Raw genomic sequence first — 22,410 nt, forward strand, 5'->3', positions numbered from 1 at the left:
ATGAGGAATGAAGTACTGTCGTAGCTATAAAAAATACGATCACACAGAGAATAAAATATGGGACAAACAGATCACGAAGAAGAATGTACATATCCCGTGTTTCCATGCTCCCGCATTAATCTGCACAGCATGCGATCTATTTTCACTTTCAAACTCTACGCTAAAAGAATAACAACAACAGCCATGTCGTGATGCGTTACGACTTTAGGCTATTAACAAAATTATAATTTGAAAAAGGCAACATTATGAATACAATAAACGAAATCGGACATTCCCTCTCGTCTGCAGAACCAAAATAATAGTACAATAATTTTCCATAAAATACATGCAATTGAATAATAAGTGCCGCACACAAGGTGCTGTTTGATTCAATCTTTCGGTTTCATTTTCAAGAAATCTAGTCTCGTTACATTTTGGTATTACTCAGGATGACCATTGAAAAAATATAATCCAAACATTGCAGGTAGGCCTATATATTTTTACTGAAATATATGTGTTGCTCTACTTTTTTCCCCTCTCGCTCTCCCTCCTGTTATCGAAGTCGAGTCCGGTTTCGTATTTTAAGAAAAACTTTGTTGACATTTATTCCTATAGTTGTACAAACTAAATGTCCGGTTTCTGGCAATGCCGTAAACCGTCGTTGCCTGGTGACAGTGTCAGTGGCTCCATTGCAGGGACGAATCATTAACACTTAGATAATTTTCGTCGAAAACTCAATTTGTGACTCATTTCATGGTGGATTGACGGAGTACCCTTATATCTAATTAAACTACCATAATTTTACCAGTGATTCAAGATGGCTGACGCCGAAGAAACAAATCCACCGGCGGAAAACACAATGGAGAATGAACCACAACAACAGAACGAAACCTCCACAAATGGTGCAGGCAAGTTACCAGATGTGATAATATTGAAAGACGTAATATGCAGATGTGCAATAATAGATTCTTTGAATCTTATTTGTAGGAAAAATATTGTTAAGTGAAAAAATGGGAGCAAACTTTAAAGCTGAAGTTGCTGTCCATTGTTTGTTGCAGTGGAAGACTTGAGGGCGAGCTAAACAAAAGTAATGTCCATGTGAACACACTGTCACTACTCACCATAGCACTTATCACAGCTTAGCCACTCCATTGTAAAATAGGCAGCATAACATCATCAAATGTTAATGTATGTAAGCACATCCAGGAACTAATTCAACAATGTTGAATGTATTACCTCCATATTTTATATTTCTGACATTCATTTGGTTGGTCAACCGACAAGGTAGTGTCACAATGTTAAACAAGAAGGGAGATCATTTAGGTCGTAGAATTAATCCAGGAACATGCTTTAAGGTGCTGTTAAAGTACCTGATGGGTTGGTCTGTGTAATTGAAGTAAGTTGTGTAGTGGATAGCTCTGTTTTCTGACCATAATATCTCATTTACTCATCACAATTGTTTTTTAAAATGTGATGAGTAAAACTGAACATTTCCAAATACTTTCATATTGTGACTTTCATCTCTTTGTCTGCAACTCTAAAGTGAGTGTGCTGTTGATTGCGTCTGCAGTTTCTGTCTAATAAGGCCTAATTACATAACCAACACTGATATCTATATGTACCTAATTTGGTAAGGCACATACAACATGTTCATCTATTGTGAAATCTCGTAAAGTTAAAATAAAAAGAGACATTAATTCAACAGGCAGACTTATTGTTGTTGAAGCCACATTTTAAGTGAGTGCCATTTTTACCCATGTTAATAGGTTTATTCCAAAATATGTTTTTTATTCATTGATTCATTTCCTTATTTCATTATGCAGATGCAGGTACTAATCTGGCTACAGAAAATACTGATACACTTGTGGCTTCAGAAAGTGCTGAACAGATTGAAGGTAACACCTCTTCTGCAGGTGAAAACAACCTACCTGCTGAAGATGTCACACAACCAACTGGTGAAGCTGAACAGGTGACGCACAGTGCAGATGATACACAAACACCACCTGAAGATGATACAAATGCAACGTCAGCTGAAACTACACCACCTAAAGATGATACAAATGCAGCGTCTGCTGAAAATACACAAGCACCACCTAAAGATGATACAAATGCAGCGTCTGCCGAAAATGCACAAGCACCATCTGCTCAAGATACACAAGAGCGGCCTTCAGATGAAGCACAAGCACAGCCTACAGAAGGACAAGCCGCTGTCTCTGACCAACACCCTTGTGAAACAGAGGAATTGGGTGAGATCGTTGGCCCTGAACCATCCTCCACCTCCATGCCGGGAAAGGGCATGTCATTGTCCACATCCAAACAGGACAGCGTGGCTCCCCCTAACACAGAGGCCGAGCCCCAGACTGAGCAGTCCGGGTCTGGGGCACCTACACCACCCCCTGCCCTCACAAAGACCAGCCGCCCATCAACAGCTGCATCAGAAGTTGTACTCACCAACACCGCACTGGTAATAATAACCAAATCATTACAGTTTTGTATATGAGGGGACAAAAAAAAAAAACGAAAAAAAAAGACAAAAAACAACAAGACAAACAGGTAAAATGTAAGATTGTTCATCGCTAAGGTTTAATTGCATGCACATGCAAGGTGCACTGCAAGTTTGGATTGGGCGGGGTGCCAGGTGGAAGTAGCTTTTGTTTCTGTAATAAACATGTATGTGGAAGAGGCCTTTGTATTAGACCTTCAAATAACAAATTCATTAACATGCATGATCACACATTCTTCCAGGGTAGTCACAAGGATGTGACTAGGAAAACAGGAGGTGAATGTAACAGGGTGATGTATAAGAATTTATCTCTGCTCTACTGGTAGAAGTGTGGACTGCAACCCAGAGATTGCTAGTTCAACTCCACAGCTGGTAATTAAGCCCTTTCGCACTAAATTTTTTCATTCATATGAAGAAAACCCAAGCTATTTTGGCCCCAAAAATATGTCATGCCAGCGTGTTATAAGCACATATGATTTGTTTGAGCATTAGCTATTGGTTAATTTACTGTGAGCTGAAGTATTTGTGACCAATTTGTTGGCCTGATTCGTAACATTGATTCCATTTCTGTTTCAGAACATGGTGTGGTCATTTGGCCACAATCGTAACGTTCCAGTGCTGAATCTGTCCGACTCTGAGAGAAAACTGATCATGTACACTTGTGCTCACACAGGTATCATCTATGACTTCATCTCCAACAAACAGTACCTGCTACAGGGACACGTGAGTAGACACTGAGTAACCTGAACCCTGGGCAGCCACGGTTAGCTGTACGCTGATGTTTTATGTTTTAATACCAACTCCATCTGGCTGATCATACACAGTTGAGGCATGGGTGTCTGTTGCACCTTGGACATGAAGAGCAACTTGCAACTGTACACATACCCTAATTCCTCCACCATTTCGTATAGGAACGAGCAACTTTCAGTGCAATTTATGCACATTTTTCTTTTGATTTTGCAGACAAAGTACTTTGGTTACATTGGCCAATTTCATAGTTTCACAAACAGTATCATTTTATGAGTGTACACAGAATAATACTTTTAGAATATGCTTGAATAAACACTTTGCAAATATGTGAAAAGGTTTAAGAATAACTGTATGGATTTTTTCTGGCACTTATTCAGAGTGTGTTTTGTCTCACTGTATTTGACCTGAAATTTTGTTACTATAAATAAACTACTCCTCTTGCCTAGTTCTGATAGTTCCAGGTCTTAGAAATGGTTTTTTTCAGGTTTGTTTGGAAAGTTAGATATCCCCCTGATAAAATGTACATGTAATTAAGTTTCAGTCCCAAGAGTAATATTTTCTTACCTTTATCTGCCCCAGAACTTCAAAAATGCAGTTTTTTTAGTCAGCATTTTAAACTTCCATGTAATCGGTAAATTTTGACAGATTTCTCTTAATATTAACTTTGTCTGTCATAATATTAACTCCAGGGGCCTAAAAATACTTATTTTTACTATTCACATATCATGCAGTGTTTCGATTGGTGAACATGTTAAGTCAGAGTTAGTTTTGTGGAATAAGACCCTGATATATTTCTTTTTTAATTTACCTGGCTATATGCAGGAAAATTTGTTTATTAAATGTCTGAAGCAAAGCTAAATCAAAGAAATGACATGTAGTATTCCCGTATAAAGATGTCATGTTCTGAACCTGTCCAATGTTTTTACTACATTATAATTGAAAAGAAAGCCTTCAGCCTTGCACATTGTTAGTCAATGTTAAGGTAAATGAGAAAACAAAACCTGTGTATGTACAAATCAGTAAATTGTTGTATTTTATCGTTGTCAGGCCAATGCCATTACGTGTACATGTGTGAGTGAGGACAAGAAGTGGCTGGCCACATCAGATAAGGGAGAAGGCAGCATGGTTATCGTCTGGGACACTCATACAAAGTACGAAAAAAACCTACGTCTGTTTAATATTTCTTTATTTGATTGATTTTAATGCCACGCTTAAGAACTGTTAGCTGTAACATTTGGCAAATGTTAGCAATGTTACCATGGTCCCACATGGAGTGGAAATATACCTATTCCCTGCATCTACATGTATGCATCTATATATTCCTGCCTAAGCATCCCTGTCCAAGAATATACATGTGTTTACATATTCCCTGCCCAAGTATCTACATGTATCTACATATTCCCTGCCCAAGCATCTACATGTGCCTACATATTCCCTGCCCAAGCATCTGCATGTGTCTACATATTCCCTGCCCAAGCATCTACATGTGCCTACATATTCCCTGCCCAAGCATCTACATGCGTCTACATATTCCCTGCCCAAGCATCTACATGTGTCTACATATTCCCTGCCCAAGCATCTACATGTGTCTACATATTCCCTGCCCAAGCATCTACATATGTCTACATATTCCCTGCCCAAGCATCTACATGTGTCTACATATTCCCTGCCCAGGCATCTACATGTGCCTACATATTCCCTATCCAAGCATCTACATGTGTCTACATATTCCCTGCCCAAGCATCTACATGTGTCTACATGTTCCCTGTCCAAGCAGCTACATGCGTCTACATATTCCCTGCCCAAGCATCTACATGTGTCTATATATTCCCTGCCCAAGCATCTACATGTGCCTACATATTCCCTGCCCAAGCATCTACATGTGTCTACATATTCCCTGCCCAAGCATCTACATGTGTCTACATATTCCCTATCCAAGCATCTACATGTGTCTACATATTCCCTGCCCAAGCATCTACATGTATTGTACATGTATGAACTTCATATTGACTGAAACCTCATATTGCTCAGTACAATGCTGATTGTTGTTGTTGTTTCAGCACTCCTGTACAGACTCTGTTTGAGCCAGCTGTCAGTGGCGTGGTGTGCATTTCTATGACTAGAGATGCTCGTTACCTCGCCACCCTCAGTGCCGGACCAAAACAGGTGAGCAGTTCCATTTTTTTGTTAGCTCTGGGCAGATCCACACAGTCTTTATTGTCGGATATACCACGAATTTTGGCAACCTGCTGAAGATTTTGTTTTTGAGCACTTTTCATTTGTCATAGTTACAGGGGTTAAATAGTGTTTTTCATCATAAACCCTTTTGAACCATGCAGTTAGCTCTGTTCCATAGGAGATCCATCGTAGGCATGGTAATATTTGTACCCAGTTTCCCAGAGACAGCAGTAGCACTTTAATGTCATTCCGAATTCTTCTGCTTTTAAATGCCCAATGGGGACTTTATGCCTGTATCAAGACTGTCCAAAACTGTCAACTCATTTGTTCTTTCCTGTATTAAGTCATAATTATCTGTGTATGTGTGCTGATAAAACACATGTGAAGTAAACACGCACTGCGAAGCCACAGAAGAGAATGATGTGTTCTCTTGTGATTTGAACCGTCTGTGTAGCTCGTTGTCGAGTCTTTCCATTAAGTAGACACCTTCATACTTGCTTGTCTGTATATGCCAGATCATCAGGAATAGGAAATAAGATGTGGACAACTTTTGATTCGGTGAAAGGTTTTAATAATTACCAACATATCTTTCGGTTTTATCCTTGAAAGTGAAAATGAAAGTATTTGGAGACAGTAGAATTTATTGCCAGTGATATAATTACATGTATTACAAGCTGAAATGTGTACAAACGTCTGTGCTGACCTCATATGTTTTCTGTTCGTCAGATGCTATGTGTGTGGGACTGGACAGTGGATGGAGACGCCCCGATTTGCTCTGCAGAACTCAAGTCATCATACGGTCTTCAGGTTTGTAGGTTTTCTTTATTGGTGTGATGATTATAGATAAATTATAACTTCAACTGTTTAACAGGTTTAAACCTCCATTGTAGGAGTAATAGGCCTGTTTGGAGCATACATGTCTACATCATCAATGTTGTGTTACTGGAGACTGCAGTTATTTCTTCTCTCGTGTTTTGATTGGTAGTAATGTTGAAGCAATAAGCACTTTCTATAACTATTATGACAATAGTTTAGATGAAACTTATACAAGAGTCTCTATGTACAACCCTCAAGACCTTCCTCCTTATAAAGCCTGTATAAGTAACTTTGTTCGGTACAGACAAATTCAACGCCCAGTCTCACAGAGGAAAGGTTTGACTCCTGAATCAGTCTCAAATGGTTTTCTTTTCAGAACTACATTCACTTCAACCCAGAGGATATCCACTTCATTGTTACAAACAGTGAATCACAAGTCATCTTTTATAACTGGGTGAGTACATGGGTTTCCTCATCTTATCATCACAAACATTGAAGTTTACTAAATGAAAAGGAAGTTAATGTGTTCTTTTATTCTTGTATCAAAATTGTGTATGGGAAACAACCAAAATTATCAATCTGTTCATGCACATTATTTTACCAAAAAAAACTAATCAGTGTTTGTTAATTGTCCAGTTTATGGCGATTTTACCAAACATAATTTTCTTTGCCCCATGTTTCTATTACAGCATGATAATTGCTTAATTTAGTTAATTGAATTTTATTATTACTTTAGCAAATTCAGAGCAGCCACTGTCTCTTATAACAAAGATAAATGATGAATGTGTAAAAAATGATCAAAAGAAGACGAAAAAAAATCATGGAAAAATATAGAATTTAAATAGTTGACAGCATGCAACAATGACATAATTATCTCCTCTCGTTGCAGGAGCCTGGTAGGATGGAGTATTATGCACCGCCCTTGACTGACCAGGACTTCAACAAGCCGGTGGGGCGCTACAGTCAGTCAATCTTCCAGAGTAACAGTTCCAGGGCGCTCACCGCCACCTCCATTGGGAATCTGGTTGTCTGGGAAAGTAACAAACCCATCACAAAAGGTATGCCTCCACCAAATTTTACAGTTTGATGGTACCATAACTCCTCAAGCTTTTTGCATGTGAAAGAGCATATTTTGCACCTTATTAATTTGATTTTGAAAATACAGTGCCTGAGTTGGCCAATTTCATGGCATCACAAAAAAGTACAATTTTATTAGTTTACACAGGATAATTGTTGCATAAAATCTTTCACACATGAGAAAAGGTTTAAGAATCACAGTATAGTGTAAGATATCAGATAAAACAAAGTCTTGGGTTTGGAAGGTATGTCCAAATCTGATTTCTTGTCAAAGCTGGCCTAGTGAAAGCTTTCATCCACAAACGTAGAATATAAAAACCTTTCTTGTCCTGATAGTTAATCTTGAAAAGCTGATGTCTGCTAACATTATTGGCTTAGGCATCTAAACCTTCCACAGTTGCTTGCCTTGTGGTATAGACTGTGCTAGTAGGAATATAATATTTTGATTTTCTCTCTTTGAGCAGCTCACAATTTACCATCAGCAGATAAGAAACCCCTGAAGATAATCCGTTTACAGGAGAAGGGGATCAATGTGCTAACTGTCACCGACCAGTAAGTACATGGCTGCTAGCTGACCTTACTCGCAACTCTTACCTCTCCAGTTTGTTTGTTGGGTTGGATTTGTACCTTGAACCTATCTTGTCTTCAGTATCAAACTGACTATTGCCCGTGACATGAACCTCTGTGATAAGGATTATATACCACTCACTCGACATATACTGTCCAGTCTTTACATTAATCTTTTCTTTCAGGCTGTAACATTCCATTTTACATGTGTTTTTCTCATTCGGGATAAAACTTCTAGGGTCCTACAGGTCAGTTGTGAACTTGAGGCAGTTTAAAATGATTTTAATCTGACGGAAAATCTTAAGCTGTTTGCCATTGAACATTGTGTATTTCTTGCAGGTTTATTGTGGTAGGAGACACAGCTGGGCATGTCAAGTTTTTTGACCAGTCACTCAAATTGGTCAACTGGTAAGTGTCAAAGTTGAATCAAAACTCAATTCACTTATGATTTTTTTGGTTATGACGTCTTTATTGAACAAACAGAACTATAGCTTTTTATGTCAAAGTGGGATGGGTGAATTTCACTGATTACTTTTAGAGTCTTGTCTATTAATGCATGCTGTATTTGATGTAAAAATCACCAAAAGTGCATTTTTTCAGTCTAATAAAGGTAACAATGTATTACTTCTGGTGCTGAAACATATTTTTTTTAATAGGGGGTGATCATACATTCCCAAGCAAACATCAAAACACCTTTTTAAGATAAATAGGTTAAGATCAAAGTAAGTTACTTGCATGTAGTTATGAATGAAATGTATCAGCATAAGCTAGATCAAAACATTGCATCTGATGAAATTTATGGGAATTATTCTTCTTTGCTCCTGTTTGAAAGGTTCTTGAATGTTTGGAAGATTTGTAAATGTTTGAAAGGTTTGTGATTGTTTGAAATGTTAACAGGTATCAAAGCTTTAACCTGGGCTCAGTAAACTCGCTGTCATTTGAATACGTGGACAATTTCAGTCAGGTGTAAGTATGGAGACCAGAATTTCATTAATGAATCACTCCTCCTATATTAATCAAACAAAAAACCCACCCCCAGAAAACAAGAAAGCAAAAAATAACAGATGTATGTGTGTTTTAGACCTGTAAATCATTGTAGATAACAGTTACATCTAGATACTATTTCAGACTTGCAGAACTTACAAGGTTCTTTGTAATTCTCTGAAAGGATACAGTGTATTAAGGGTGAATTTGACCTATATAGACATTTAAATGAAAAAAAGGAAACCCTCAGATGATGTTGACTCTCTGTATATGATATTTTTCAACATAGAGCTGTAATTAACCTGTAGGTGTGTGGTTTTTATATACAGAGCCCCAGAGTCCTCAAAGTACCCTCCTGATGCCACCATCTTAGCCAGTCAGTTTGTCATTCGGGACTTTATTGTTGGTACGCACAGTGCCATGTTTGGCCATGTCACTGCTGAGGGCACCAAAGTAAAGGTAATACATTTGGTTTTCTAATAACGATGTGACTTTTGGGAGTGGTTGGTGAGCAGGGATGTAGTGGATGTCAAGATATGTTCATATATCAAACTCAGTTACTCGTCCTCAATGTGACCAGTTTTCAGAGTAATCTCCCCTGAGTCCCAATTTTAAAGTTTTGACATTTTGAATGGATTTTTTTTCCCTGCAAGAATTTTTAGGAATATTCTACAATATTATCATCTTCTAGTTGTATTTTTTCTGATCTTTCCAGACTCCGCAAATGTTTCGTGTAATTGGCTTTCAGTTTTTCTAAACATTTTGATCTTGTCTTCGTATTCCTATACTAGTATGTTTTTGATCGAATGTGGAAAGGTATAGCTTCACTTATTACCTACATTCTTTCCTATTACTAACAATGTTGTTTTATTAGGTCATCCATAAGGAACATGACGCAGCCACTCACGCATTAGCCAGTCATCCATTTCAGTAAGTCATATGTTTTTCCACATGAGATAACAAAGAAATTAAAAGAAAAATATGCTTCTTCTGTTCAATTTGATGTTTAAGGTGTTGGATGTAATATTACTTATTAATTCCTTGTTGGTAAACCTTTTTTATCTGAGGCCAAATGATCATGATGGGAACTACCAAAGCTTCCAGCTCCGAAACTCTATTTCGCCCTGTCAGCTAAAGCACAGGACACCTAAACAATAGTACCAGAAATTATAATAAAATCAGTAGACAGTAGTACTTGGTTTATTTTCACCATGTCATGATTTTAAAGAGGTTTGGCATATGTCAAGCATTTTCCCGTTTTGGATATTTCATACATATCCTGTATAAAATGTCTTCCCAAGGAACATTTTGTACAATTTACAATTCAGTTGTTATAATTAAGAAAAGAGAAATAGCAAAATGTTGTTGTGTGCGTATTTCTAGTATATATTTTGTAAAAATCAAGTTATACTCAGCTGTAGTTTGATCTTTCAGGTGTTGGATGGCTGTTGGAGGTTTTTCAGGGTTTTTGAAAGTTTGGGACTACAGAAAGAAGTAAGTACTGATAATTGTTGAAAATGTTAAGGAATTATAAGTCAAATGGAGACCAATTCTGATAAAATAAATGAAGAATTATACTGAATGTTACTCATTGAGAAGTCTCTAGCATTGCGTTTGACTACGAAGTTCAACGAAGATTGTATTTTATGTCATAAAAGATTGTTTGTTGATGTTTTCTAGGGGCACTGTGTGCGGGAGGTTGTTGTGGTTGGGTGGGGAGTGGAGGTTAGGAGAGGTGCATATCATTTATTATTTATACCTATGTGAAATGTCAGGAATTCCATCACTGATAAAAGTGCTATTTCACGTGTGGGATATCACTTGTGCTGTTACATTTTGATATTTCACACCCAGATGCCATGACATCAAAAAATAAACATTTTGCTTTATGACGTTCAAATCTGAGCTCAGCGGGATGAGGACATAATACAAGTTTAGTGATCTTTTAATATTCGTACGTCATGTAACACGACACGAAGCATACAAGACATCACGTACGATGTCACGCTATATACAAGTCTGTGAAGGCCTACTAAAAAAGTCAATGTGAATATGAGAGTTACACCATACATTTCCATATTCTGTTACTGAGTACTTGTATAACTTATAACACATGGCAGTATTACATATATCAGACAAAGTACTGTGGTACTCAAGGAGACCATTGAAAACAGAACTAGGTTCCATGCCTATTATGTATAACTAATCTCTGGGGAATAACACATAATGAATGTCTGGCCCCGATAGCACAGTTGGTAGAGCGTTCGCTTCGGTAGCTGTAGATCCAGGGTCACTCCTGGATCGAGTCACACCTAAAACCTTAAAAGAGGAAGTTATAAATTCCTTGCTTGGCGTTTAGCATGAAGTGGATAGTTCAACGACTGGTTGACCCATATCAATATAATGGCTCGGCGGCTTACTTGCCTTCGGTAAGGCATCTCAGTGAAGCAGCACTAGTTAAAAGAGCGGTGGAGGCACGAAGGGAATCCGTCCTGCAACAGGGAGGCACGTTACATGCACACTAAGGATTTCTTCATTGTCATATGACAGTTGTTAAGCACAATGTTAAACCCCAAGCGCTCATGCACTCACATAATGAATGATATTAATCAAAATATACAGAACAAAATTTTCACAGTAATGCCTTCAGGAAGAGGTGTTTATGTCTGGCAGCTCACAGTATTAAATGTGAATCTTTTTTGTGTATTTTAGGATAGTAATTGGGAGTCGACAGTTTGAGAAAGGAAACCACATTTACAGCTGCACATATGACCCGAAGGGGGCGTTTCTAGGTAAAAGATTATGGATTAATTTTGTTGGACTGAAAATCTTGTCTAGTTCATTTTATAGTAGTCAGCTGGGATTACCTGTGAATGCGCAGTTGTCAGTGAAGTCATCACATGTGATGCTTGTTTCTTCTTCAGTTGATCTTCATTTATATTGAGCACTATAATATTGATTATGATAATGATTTATTTATTTTCTGAAGGAGACCAGTTAACTTTATTGCCATCACAGTTTAACAACTATAACTTCTGTTTCTTACCAGTCACGAAACTACATGCGATGTTCAGTATTAAGTTCAGTATTATTCTCATGCAATTCTAGACTCCACAGTTTCCATTACTCTCTGGACCTTGGTGGCAACAGGCGATTGAGAAACACTCTCTTCTCTGGTTGCTCATCACGCTTGCTTCTGACTGCTTTTCTACCACTTATATGACGTATATGACATGCATGCAAAGTTCTCCATTAGACCAAAATTAAAATATTTTATGTTTGATGTTATGCAACCCACCCTTCAAAAAGGCCTCGACAGAAATTCTTTTTTCATGTTTTTTACAGATGCCCAATTTTTTTTATATTATTTCATTTAAAATGGGTTTTTTTTTTGCCGATCATTTGAAATGTCACTTTGTTTATACAGATGCTCTTTTGAGACATACAAATCTGAATATCCGATCTAAGGATGTCTTATTTTTACTGATACGCGAAGACTGCTGCCATCCTTAGTCCGGACAACGTGCGCACCTGATTATGACATTGTATCTGTATTCAGCTACCCCATCGGCAAAGCTTGCTGCATACGCAATACTTAATATCCAGATCCACTTATTGCATGGTCTGTCCACAAGCTAAGACATTTAAGCATCTTTTGCAATCACTGACACTTACCTTATTTCGATATTTCTTCTGAAAATCTCAGTCAGATTCGAAAATAAGGTCTGCTTTGAGCTATGCATAGCGTGATACCGTCTACCTGATTGATGGTAGAGCGTCCTTTTCGGGAGCGATAGATCCAGGATCAATTCTAGGTCGAGTCACACCTAAGACTTTAAAAGAGGAAGTTGTAACTTCCTCACCTGGCGTTCAGCATATAGGGATAGTGCAAAGATTAAAGAGCAGTGGAAATCCGTCCTGCTACAAGGAGGCACATCACATAAACCTTAAGGATGCCTTCGTCGTCATATGACTGAAAAATTGTTGCGTATGACGTTAAACCCCAAGCACTAACTCACTCACTCTACCGGACTGACCTGAATTGGTACGTCACTCACACTGACACTGAGAAAACTTTGGTGCATAGAAACTATCTCTTTACTAGAACATCGTTTTGAAGTGGAAACAATGGTATTGACACTAGAAATGGCAGGTGCGTTTCTAAATAGATACAGGTTCTAATACAAAGGCAAAGCTGATGCTCCATCCTTTAATCTTCATGCAACACAACATGATTTTGGCTGTCCTCTTCCTTATGTGTGCAGAAAGACTCCCTAAATCTCACATAGTTCAATTAAAATTAAGAAACTTAGGAAAATGGCAACATATTTCTCAGTATGGATTTTGTTTTACTAGGCCACGAGGTCCCGTTTCACTCCGTCAAGAGTATCAGCTTGACAGGATTTTGGCTATATTTTCACAGGCTGGCCTGAAAATGCTAGCACGAATTGTTGACTTAAATTGCTTTAATAGTACTCATAAAAGTCTTTAGCAAATGTTTACTTGTTAGTTTTATTGTAAAGATCTTAAAATATTTAATTTGAGAATTGTCAAATGTTGTGTGACGTAATATAGTACTGTTTTGATCAGTGTTGAGGAAGTTTATTTGTGATAAATCATTTGAACAGGATTCTATGATTGTTCTTCCGTTCTGTGGAGAAAAAAAGCCCCCCCCCCCAAAAAAAAACCTGTCTACCCTCTTTTGTTATGAACGGCTTGTAACATCAAACAAACAATATTTTAATTTTGGTCTTAACTTGCCAAACTTGGTTTACTCTGAGTACTCAGGTTTTCTCCATCCATAATACTGGCTGCCATGATATATATTGAAATAATCAAATAAATAAATAAATCCAGTAATTATTAGACTTATATGTGTACCTATATTTTTGTCCTATCCAGCTGTTGGGTTTGCCAATGGAAGTGTGAGGATTCTAGATGCTATTTCGTTGGATGAAGAGACGGAGGAAGTGTTGCGATATTCACGTGACACAGTGACACACATTGTCTTCTCTCATGACTCCCAGTATCTGGCCACAGCTGTAAGTATATAACATGGAGGACTTGATATTCACGTGACACAGTGACACACATTGTCTTCTTTCATGACTCCCAGTATCTGGCCACAGCTGTAAGTATATAACACGGAGGACTTGATAATTCAAGTGACACAGTGACACACATTGTCTTCTCTCATGGCTCCCAGTATCTGATCACAGCTGTAAGTATATAGCATGGAGGACTTGATATTCACGTGACACAGTGACACACATTGTCTTCTCTCATGACTCCCAGTATCTGGCCACAGCTGTAAGTATATAACATGGAGGACTTGATATTCACGTGACACAGTGACACACATTGTCTTCTCTCATGACTCCCAGTATCTGGCCACAGCTGTAAGTATATAACATGGAGGACTTGATATTCACGTGACACAGTGACACACATTGTCTTCTCTCATGACTCCCAGTATCTGATCACAGCTGTAAGTATATAGCATAAAGGTCTTGATATTCACATAACACAGTGACACACATTGTCTTCTCTCATGACTCCCAGTATCTGGCCACAGCTGTAAGTATATAGCATGGAGGACTTGATAATTCACGTGACACAGTGACACACATTGTCTTCTCTCACAACACCCAGTATCTGGCCATAGCTGTTAGTAAATAGCATGAAGGTCTTGATATTCACGTGACACAGTGAAACACTAAAGGGAGTCATGAGATTTCCTTTCAGTTGTAGAATTGTGGACTTAAACCCCAGAGGTTACTGGTTCAAATAACCAGCTGTTAAGCCCCATCACAGGAACACATGGATTTAAGCCTGGGATCTCATTGCACGGTCAGCGGCTGATTGGCTGACTTTAGAGCACTGCCCATGGTAACCTTTTCCAGCAGATGAAATATGGCCAATCGGTCAGTCAGTCAGTTTCCTCATCTTTACCATTACAGGATGCTGAGTATACAGTGACTGTGTTTAAGCGTGATCTCTACAATGAGACTTTCCCTTACCAGTATGTAGGCAGATACAGGGCCCATTACAAGCTCATCAAGGATATCATGTTTGGAATTCAGCTGGATTCTAATTTCCCCAGGCTACTCTCTCTGGGAGAGGACAGAGTTCTGGTATGTACTAGCAAACTAATAATCTTTTTTAAAGCATGTCATTTTCAAATTTTGTAAATGTCACAAAAAATGACTGGCTTAACTTTGGAGAATTTATTTATTTATGCTGAAGACTGAACAGAGATGACAACATCTGTATATGTGTATGGCCGTGTAACCTACTACTCAACATATGTTTTCCATTGATTAGTTTCTAAGCTGGGTTAGGATTATGTGTATATAAATATGAAGTTAGTCTATATGTTAACAATGTGTGTGTTTTATTCCAAGATTAACAAATATTCTCATCATCATGCAAACATCAGTTTTCCCTGTTATCAGTGGACAGCAGCAGTAAATATTCAAGGAAATGAGCGATTTATTAATTGAATAATTGAATAATTTGATCACATTTCAGGTGGAGTATGATTTAGAGAATTCCACAGATGGCCTGAAGATCCTCAGCTCTGACAGAATAGAACAAAGTGCCATTCCTACCTGTATGGAATGGTATCCTCCAATCACCAAGGAGAACTTCATCCTTACAGCCAATGACCAGGTAAGAGATGGACCATTTGTGTTTTAGAGGGGTGTAGGGTAGGCTCTGATGAGCAGTAGGAACAGTTGTATGAATTAGTTCTTGTGATTCCTCAAAGAAATAATGTTGTTTATACGCTAAGCAATTTGTGAGATAAATGTCTCCTTTTCTGCTGTAAAAGTGATCACAAGAGGATTGCTTCAACTTTCTTTCTCTTGATTCATGAAAAATTGTTCTCTTCATTTTGGATTAAGATTGCTTAAGTAATCTCTGTTTTCTAAGAATCCAGTGTTAATGCTTCTCCCATAGTTGTGTGATTTTGTGTTCTTTTCTGTTGCAGTTTAAATATAAACTGTACAATGCCACCACAAAGATGTGCAGGAAAACATTACTTGGTCCTGCATATGGTTCGCCCATAAAGAAGTAAGATTTCTTTATGAAAACAACCCTAAGTATTTAAACATCATTATTTGGTTTAGTGTACTTGTAAAAACTTGAAACAATGTATATTGAAATTGTGTAGTCAAAATTGTTACATTTTTATTTTACAGATCTAGATTTACAGATCTCTAAACTACAGATTATATTCACCAGCTGTAGACTATATTTACTGTCATTATGTTTTTCCTTCATGTGCATATTTAATTGGTTGGGCATACTACCTTCAGACTGTGTGTCATCCCGACTGCAGATGAAATCAACGACAAGCGATATCTGGCTTACATAACCAAGGACAAAGTCGGCCTTCAGATTTTCCCACTGGATGGGAACCCACACAACTCTATGGCTCTGATTGCACATCCTGGAGGGGTATGTGAGCTTTTCATATATTTCCTGACATTTTCCCCCATCAGGAATTTTCTTTCCTATCGGGAATCTTCCGAGAACTTTTCCCCATCAAATATTTTCCCTAATTTCTTTCCCATCAGGAACCTTCCCTTTAGGATCTTTTCCCCAGCGGTAACCTTCTCTGACTTCTTTTCCCCATAGGGAATCTTCCCTGCCCCTTTCTCCATCATGAATCTTCCCTGACTTCTCTCCCCATCAATAATCTTCCCTGACTTATCTCCACATGAGGAATCTTCCCTGACTTCTCACCCCATCATGAATCTTCCCTGACTTTTCTTCCCATCATGAATCTTCCCTGACTTCTCACCCCACCATGAATCTTCCCTGACTTCTCACCCCATCATGAGTCTTCCCTGACTTCTCACCTCATCATGAATCTTCCCTGACCTCTCCCCATCATGAATCTTCCCTGACTTCTCACCCCATCATGAATCTTCCCTGACTTCTCTCCACATCAGGAATCTTCCCTGACTTCTCACCTCATCATGAATCTTCCCTGACTTCTCACCCCATCATGAATCTTCCCTGACTTCTCTCCCCATCATGAATCTTCCCTGACTTCTTACCCCGTCATGAATCTTCCCTGACTTCTCACCTCATCATGAATCTTCCCTGACTTCTCTCCCCATCAATAATCTTCCCTGACTTATCTCCACATGAGGAATCTTCCCTGACTTCTCACCCCATCATGAATCTTCCCTGATTTTTCTTCCCATCATGAATCTTCCCTGACTTCTCACCCCACCATGAATCTTCCCTGATTTCTCACCCCATCATGAGTCTTCCCTGACTTCTCACCTCATCATGAATCTTCCCTGACCTCTCCCCATCATGAATCTTCCCTGACTTCTCACCCCATCATGAATCTTCCCTGACTTCTCTCCACATCAGGAATCTTCCCTGACTTCTCTCCTCATCGGGAATCTTCCCTGACTTCTCACCTCATCATGAATCTTCCCTGACTTCTCACCCCATCATGAATCTTCCCTGACTTCTCTCCCCATCATGAATCTTCCCTGACTTCTCTCCCCATCATGAATCTTCGCTGACTTCTCACCCCATCATGAATCTTCCCTGACTTCTCACCTCATCATGAATCTTCGCTGACTTCTCTCCCCATCATGAATCTTCCCTGACTTCTCACCTCATCATGAATCTTCCCTGACTTCTCTCCACATCATGAATCTTCCCTGACTTCTCTCCCCATCATGAATCTTCCATGACTTCTTCCCAATCATGTCAATCAGGAATCTTCCCTGATCATTTTTCACTTTAAGAATTGTCTGTGACTTTTTTTTATATCAGGGATCTACCCTGAACTTGTTCCAATTTAGGCTACAATCAGAATCTAAAGTAACATCACAGTGCTTATTTTTTTGTACTGGAAGTTGAAATTTGCTTTATGAGGTGGTCACAGTTTTATGTTAAATTAGGTCTAAGATGTCTAAAATCATATTTCAAACTTTTTGCTACAAAGACAGCAACAGCTTTTGTAAAACCTGAAACCTGTCTACCGTTGTTGGTGTGAACAGTTCTTTGAAGACAGCTCAATAACAACTGTGTTGTTGATTGTAGGCCTCTAATATGGCAGTGAGCCATGACGGTAAATACCTGTTCACAGTTGGGGGAGCTGATGCGACATTACACATGTGGTACATCAACATCAAGTAAGTTGTGTAGTGTGGCAAGAAATAAACTCAGGATAACTGAGTTGTGTAGCATGGCAAGAAATAAACTCAGGACAACTGAGTTGTGTAGCATGGCAAGAAATAAACTCAGGACAACTGAGTTGTGTAGCATGGCAAGAAATAAACTCAAGAAACAACTGAGTTGTCTTTGTTATGTTAGTTAGGCCACCGTTAAAAATATGTCTGCTGGGCTTAACCTGACTGACCCTCCAAACAAGGGATCCTACTGTTAGCTTTTTTTTTCATTTTTGTATGTATTTGCTGGGAATTGTGAAATCTTTGCCCACTGCATATATATCTCTGCTGATGTGTGTATTAGTGTTTCACTTAAATACTGGCAGAGATGTGATACATTTCAAGTTGCCTAAAAAGTGTGATATTTTTGCTGACCATAGCATGATATTCCTGCTGGCTTGTGTAATGTTGATGTGACTTACTGAGTGTGATACTTGTTGCCCCACAGCGCTCTGGAAGCACAGGCCAGCGTGGGTGGGAAGGACTTGATCCCTTTTTACGGTTTACTTGATGGAGGTCGTGACGGGGAGCTGTTTGCTGAATTGGAAGACTACTTCTACTATGCGCAGATCAGGAAGTAAGTTCTGACTGTTACGTTACTGCTCAGTTGTACAAGCTTTCTGATCCTCAGACCACCTCAAGGCCACCCGTGACCCACTAGGTTATCATCAGCCTGTGGTATGTAAGCCTGGTTATAGGCTGAAGTTGGCTTGTACAAGTCCTGGCCCTACATGTAGGTCTCTACAAGCATCTGAATCACAAGTCACATGCATATGGCAAGTTAAGTTCTATGGCTTTTAAACAGGTGTATTTCTGTGACAGCTTTACTTGCAATTAGCTAACCTGTGTTAAAAATAACTTCAGTCAGGCACGTGTACAATGCAATACAAGACTTTTTTTATTTTCAGATTTTAAAAGAGATGAGCTTGTATTGTTATGAGCTAGTGTCTCAGACGTTTAAAGCAAATTGCAATTGAGAACATGACTTAGCTAGCCGGCTTTAAACCAATGATTTGACCCAGACTTTCTGTGTTACAGCCAAGGTGTGAACACGATGGACACACGTATGGTGGACATCAAGATCCCGCTGTCAGAGGTGCCATTTGTGATGAGAGCGATGGGATTTTACCCTTCTGAACAAGAGGTATTAAACAGAACTGATTCGGTGGCCTAATGGTTAGAGTGTCTGCTTCGAAGTCGGGAGGCCTGGAATTAAACCTGGGTCAGGTTATACCGTGGACCATAAAGATGGTACTTGTTGCTGTCTCACTTGGGGCTCAGCAGTAAGATGTTAGAGGAAGGAAACAGCACTGATTTGCCTGGTGTCACTATAATGTGGCTAGGTGGGGTGTCATGTCTGTTGTCTTCAGCATGATACTTCAGTGGCAGAAGGGCTTTGGCCGAATGGACCTGCCACAATATTTGTAGCCCCACCTAAATGTCTTCTGATCATATGACTGAAAAATCGTTAAGCACAGTATAAAACCAAAGCATTCATGCATACATGCAGGAAGTAAATTTATGATGGCAACAATTCATACCAGAAGGTGGAAGGCTACGTGATAATCAGATTTCATATGGTTTAGCAAGCAATCTTTCAAGCAGCAATTGCATCTTGATGGGGTAAGAATGGGTTATTGTGAGATGCCAGGAACCCAGGTAATTGTGTAGAGAGGAAGACATAAACTGTGTCTACATTGTGAGAGAAGTAGGGGGAAATGAGAGCAAATGTCCTTTCTTAGAATGATTTGTTACAAACTTTACTTCTATAAATTGTGGTTATGTTGTTAATTGGGTAAGAAATATATTTTGTTTTTGTTTTACTTCCCATTCCATTCTAAAAGCAATTGATAGACATAATGTTGCAGGAAGAATGGAAGAATTAACATTTGTAGCCAATGTGTCAAATTGTACTCAGTGCAACAATATTGTTCAAATGTGTTTTCTTGATTGACTGTCTGAAAATGTCTATTCAACAATACATGTATTTTTAAAATTTATTAGAAGTTTTTTTAGACACAGTTTTCAGTGTTGTTGCATTTTTTCAAGTCCACCTCATGGTGTGGCTTCCTCTCTGGTTAGATGTAGGAAGATCTGCCAGCAATCTGCGGATGGTTGAAGGGTTCTCTCCTGGGCTCTGTGTCTTAACACCGTAAAGCTGGCTATGTCGTATAAGTGAAATACTCTTGGGTACAGCATAAAATGCCAATCAGATAGATAACTTAAATTAAAATATGTGTGACCCCAGCTTTTGATTGTTGAATGTTGATTCTAAACATGAACATTACAGATTCTTTTATGATGTTGTGACAGTATACATATCTTAAACAATGTTGTGAGAATATCTTATAGTGTTCTGTAACTATGTAAGAGACTATAGAAGGAAAGAAAAGAAAATTGATTTTATATTGTTGGGATCATCTGTTATTGTTTTGACTTTCATGTGGTTGATTTGATTGCAGATTGAGGACATGCTGAATGAGGTGAAGTTCAGCCAGTATGTGGAGACAGGAGAGTTTGTGGATGATATTGACCTGGGAGACTTCATCAAATGTAAGATACCTCCTCAGCACATTAGATCAACAGGGGACTTTGAGTCATTAGCTGCGTGAAACTTGAAACAGTATTTGTTGTGGGTGGGATGGTAGCGTGGACTTTGTGAGGGAGGTACTTGTGTTTCAGTTGCTTTAACCAATACATGAGGCATCTGAAAATCCCTTGCCTCATTATTTTCGTGACTTTCGAAGCAGTTATTGGATGTGGGTGTACATCTAGAGCTGTTTAGGGGGTTGTACATGGACTGTTGCAATTACCATACACATAGAGCTCATCACATGCATTGCATGTGGAAAATCCTGTCATTTTTTAGTGAGGGAGTGTTGGTTTTACATCAGGCATTCGGACTTCTGAGTAGTTTGTCTTGGTTTGTGGCTATCATCAAAGTGTTTTAGGGTAATTTGGAGGTACAGTTGACATCACATGCAAATCACTTTATAGACCATATCATATTTATCTTGGTATGTGGTATTTTGGTGTATAACCTTGCTGGCATGAGAATGGATGGATGGATGGATGATGTTGTGAGATTGGTTGATGTGCTTGATGTACTGATTGTTAACCTCTCCCTCCAGTGTACATCAACCACCGACCAGCTTTCGGGCTCTCAACGAACAAACTTGCCTGGGCCTTTGAGAAGTTAGGACTGCCATCAGAGTATGGCTATTCCGTGGACAGGGGTGATCTTCTGGATATCTTGCAAACCAAAGGTGGGCAAATTTTGTCAACATAACTCTATCATATACGCCAGTGTTAAATATTATAATGGTTATCCTACTCTTCCCTGAACCTTCCAATACTGAACATTTTTAATGTTCACTAAACCCACAACACAGTGCCTTGGATTTGAACTCTCAACCTCATTGTGTGCTGATATCATGTCAAACAACTTCAAAAGCTGAGTAGTTTTGAGTAGTATGATACTATGCGGTATTGTTTCATATTTGCAACCCTCAGGTGAGCACATGACAGAGATTGAGTTAGCAGAGTACCTGACCACACTGATGGGCTTCAATGAGGAAGGGGGTAGCAGTGAGCTCCACGAATTTGACCCCACCACTGCCGGGGATTTACTTGATGCTAACCTGCCCGTACAGATCAATGCCGGACTGTTCGCACAGGAGATCCTTGGATTTTCCATGATGGGTGAAGATGCGACTTCGGCTAGCTGAACACGACTCAGACCAGCTGAACAGAAGATAAAAGCTAGTTTTCAACGTGTACATCTGCAATCGTCTTCTGTTTATCGTCACGTTAGGACATAATGCATTCAGTGACTTTTTCATCCAACACAGCCTAAAGTTTAGGTTTAATTCTTGTAAGTGATTGAAGGAGAATAAATTCTCTGAAGTCGTATTCATTGGAGAGATGGATTTTCCAACATAAATTTCCAATGTGGTACAAAATGAAACGTTTGCGTAAAAAATATGTGTCCATGTATATATTTTAAAGGGCAGTTGACATATTGCTGCCAAGACCCTTCTAAGATATCTCTTTAGTCTTTCCATCTGGATTTTACATACATGTACATGTATTTGTGATTTTAGCCAGGGTCTGTGATAAGCTATTCTGTAGAATCCGTCCAAAATCCACTAAATGAAGCTCACAAGTTCTGCCTTGTGGACATGAACATTCGTGCACAAGTCTACAGATGTATATTTTGACTGTGATTTATCTTGTATTTGTATGACGTGTATATATTGTAAGATCAAATTTTTATTCTACATGTATAAATTATTATAACAAATGTCATTGAATTTGAGTGTTTCTTATTGGTTTGGGATGATGGAGCACACT

At 38.8% G+C, this 22,410-nt stretch overlaps 1 protein-coding gene across 2 annotated transcripts; it reads left to right on the plus strand.

The window, feature by feature from the left end:
- Positions 1 to 658: 658 nt before the first annotated feature.
- LOC135476276 (cilia- and flagella-associated protein 251-like) lies at positions 659 to 22,361 on the plus strand. 2 transcript variants are annotated; one of them, XM_064756256.1, is made up of 26 exons: positions 659 to 887; positions 1,803 to 2,443; positions 3,059 to 3,205; positions 4,280 to 4,383; positions 5,293 to 5,398; positions 6,137 to 6,217; positions 6,603 to 6,680; positions 7,116 to 7,284; positions 7,768 to 7,855; positions 8,210 to 8,278; positions 8,768 to 8,836; positions 9,184 to 9,313; positions 9,729 to 9,784; positions 10,289 to 10,348; positions 11,567 to 11,646; positions 13,757 to 13,896; positions 14,815 to 14,988; positions 15,386 to 15,526; positions 15,846 to 15,928; positions 16,174 to 16,315; positions 17,930 to 18,021; positions 18,506 to 18,634; positions 19,096 to 19,201; positions 20,520 to 20,610; positions 21,189 to 21,323; positions 21,571 to 22,361. In XM_064756256.1, the coding sequence occupies exons 1-26, from the start codon at positions 797 to 799 to the stop codon at positions 21,783 to 21,785; spliced, it is 3,417 nt and encodes a 1,138-aa protein (XP_064612326.1). In that variant the 5' UTR covers positions 659 to 796; the 3' UTR covers positions 21,786 to 22,361. The 2 variants fall into 2 exon arrangements, with proteins under 2 accessions (XP_064612326.1, XP_064612327.1); XM_064756257.1 differs by having other exon boundaries at positions 14,878 to 14,988.
- Positions 22,362 to 22,410: the final 49 nt, after the last annotated feature.

Source organism: Liolophura sinensis, chromosome 10 (assembly GCF_032854445.1).
Source record: "Liolophura sinensis isolate JHLJ2023 chromosome 10, CUHK_Ljap_v2, whole genome shotgun sequence".
Taxonomy (NCBI): domain Eukaryota; kingdom Metazoa; phylum Mollusca; class Polyplacophora; order Chitonida; family Chitonidae; genus Liolophura; species Liolophura sinensis.

Excerpts from the sequence above, each read along its gene's own strand:
- LOC135476276 (XM_064756256.1), top strand. The coding sequence starts at position 797 with ATGGCTGACGCCGAAGAAACAAATCCACCGGCGGAAAACACAATGGAG. Across the intron at positions 3,206-4,279 it reads AGTACCTGCTACAGGGACAC|GCCAATGCCATTACGTGTAC; the intron begins GTGAGTAGACAC and ends TATCGTTGTCAG. Across the intron at positions 18,635-19,095 it reads TACTATGCGCAGATCAGGAA|CCAAGGTGTGAACACGATGG; the intron begins GTAAGTTCTGAC and ends TCTGTGTTACAG.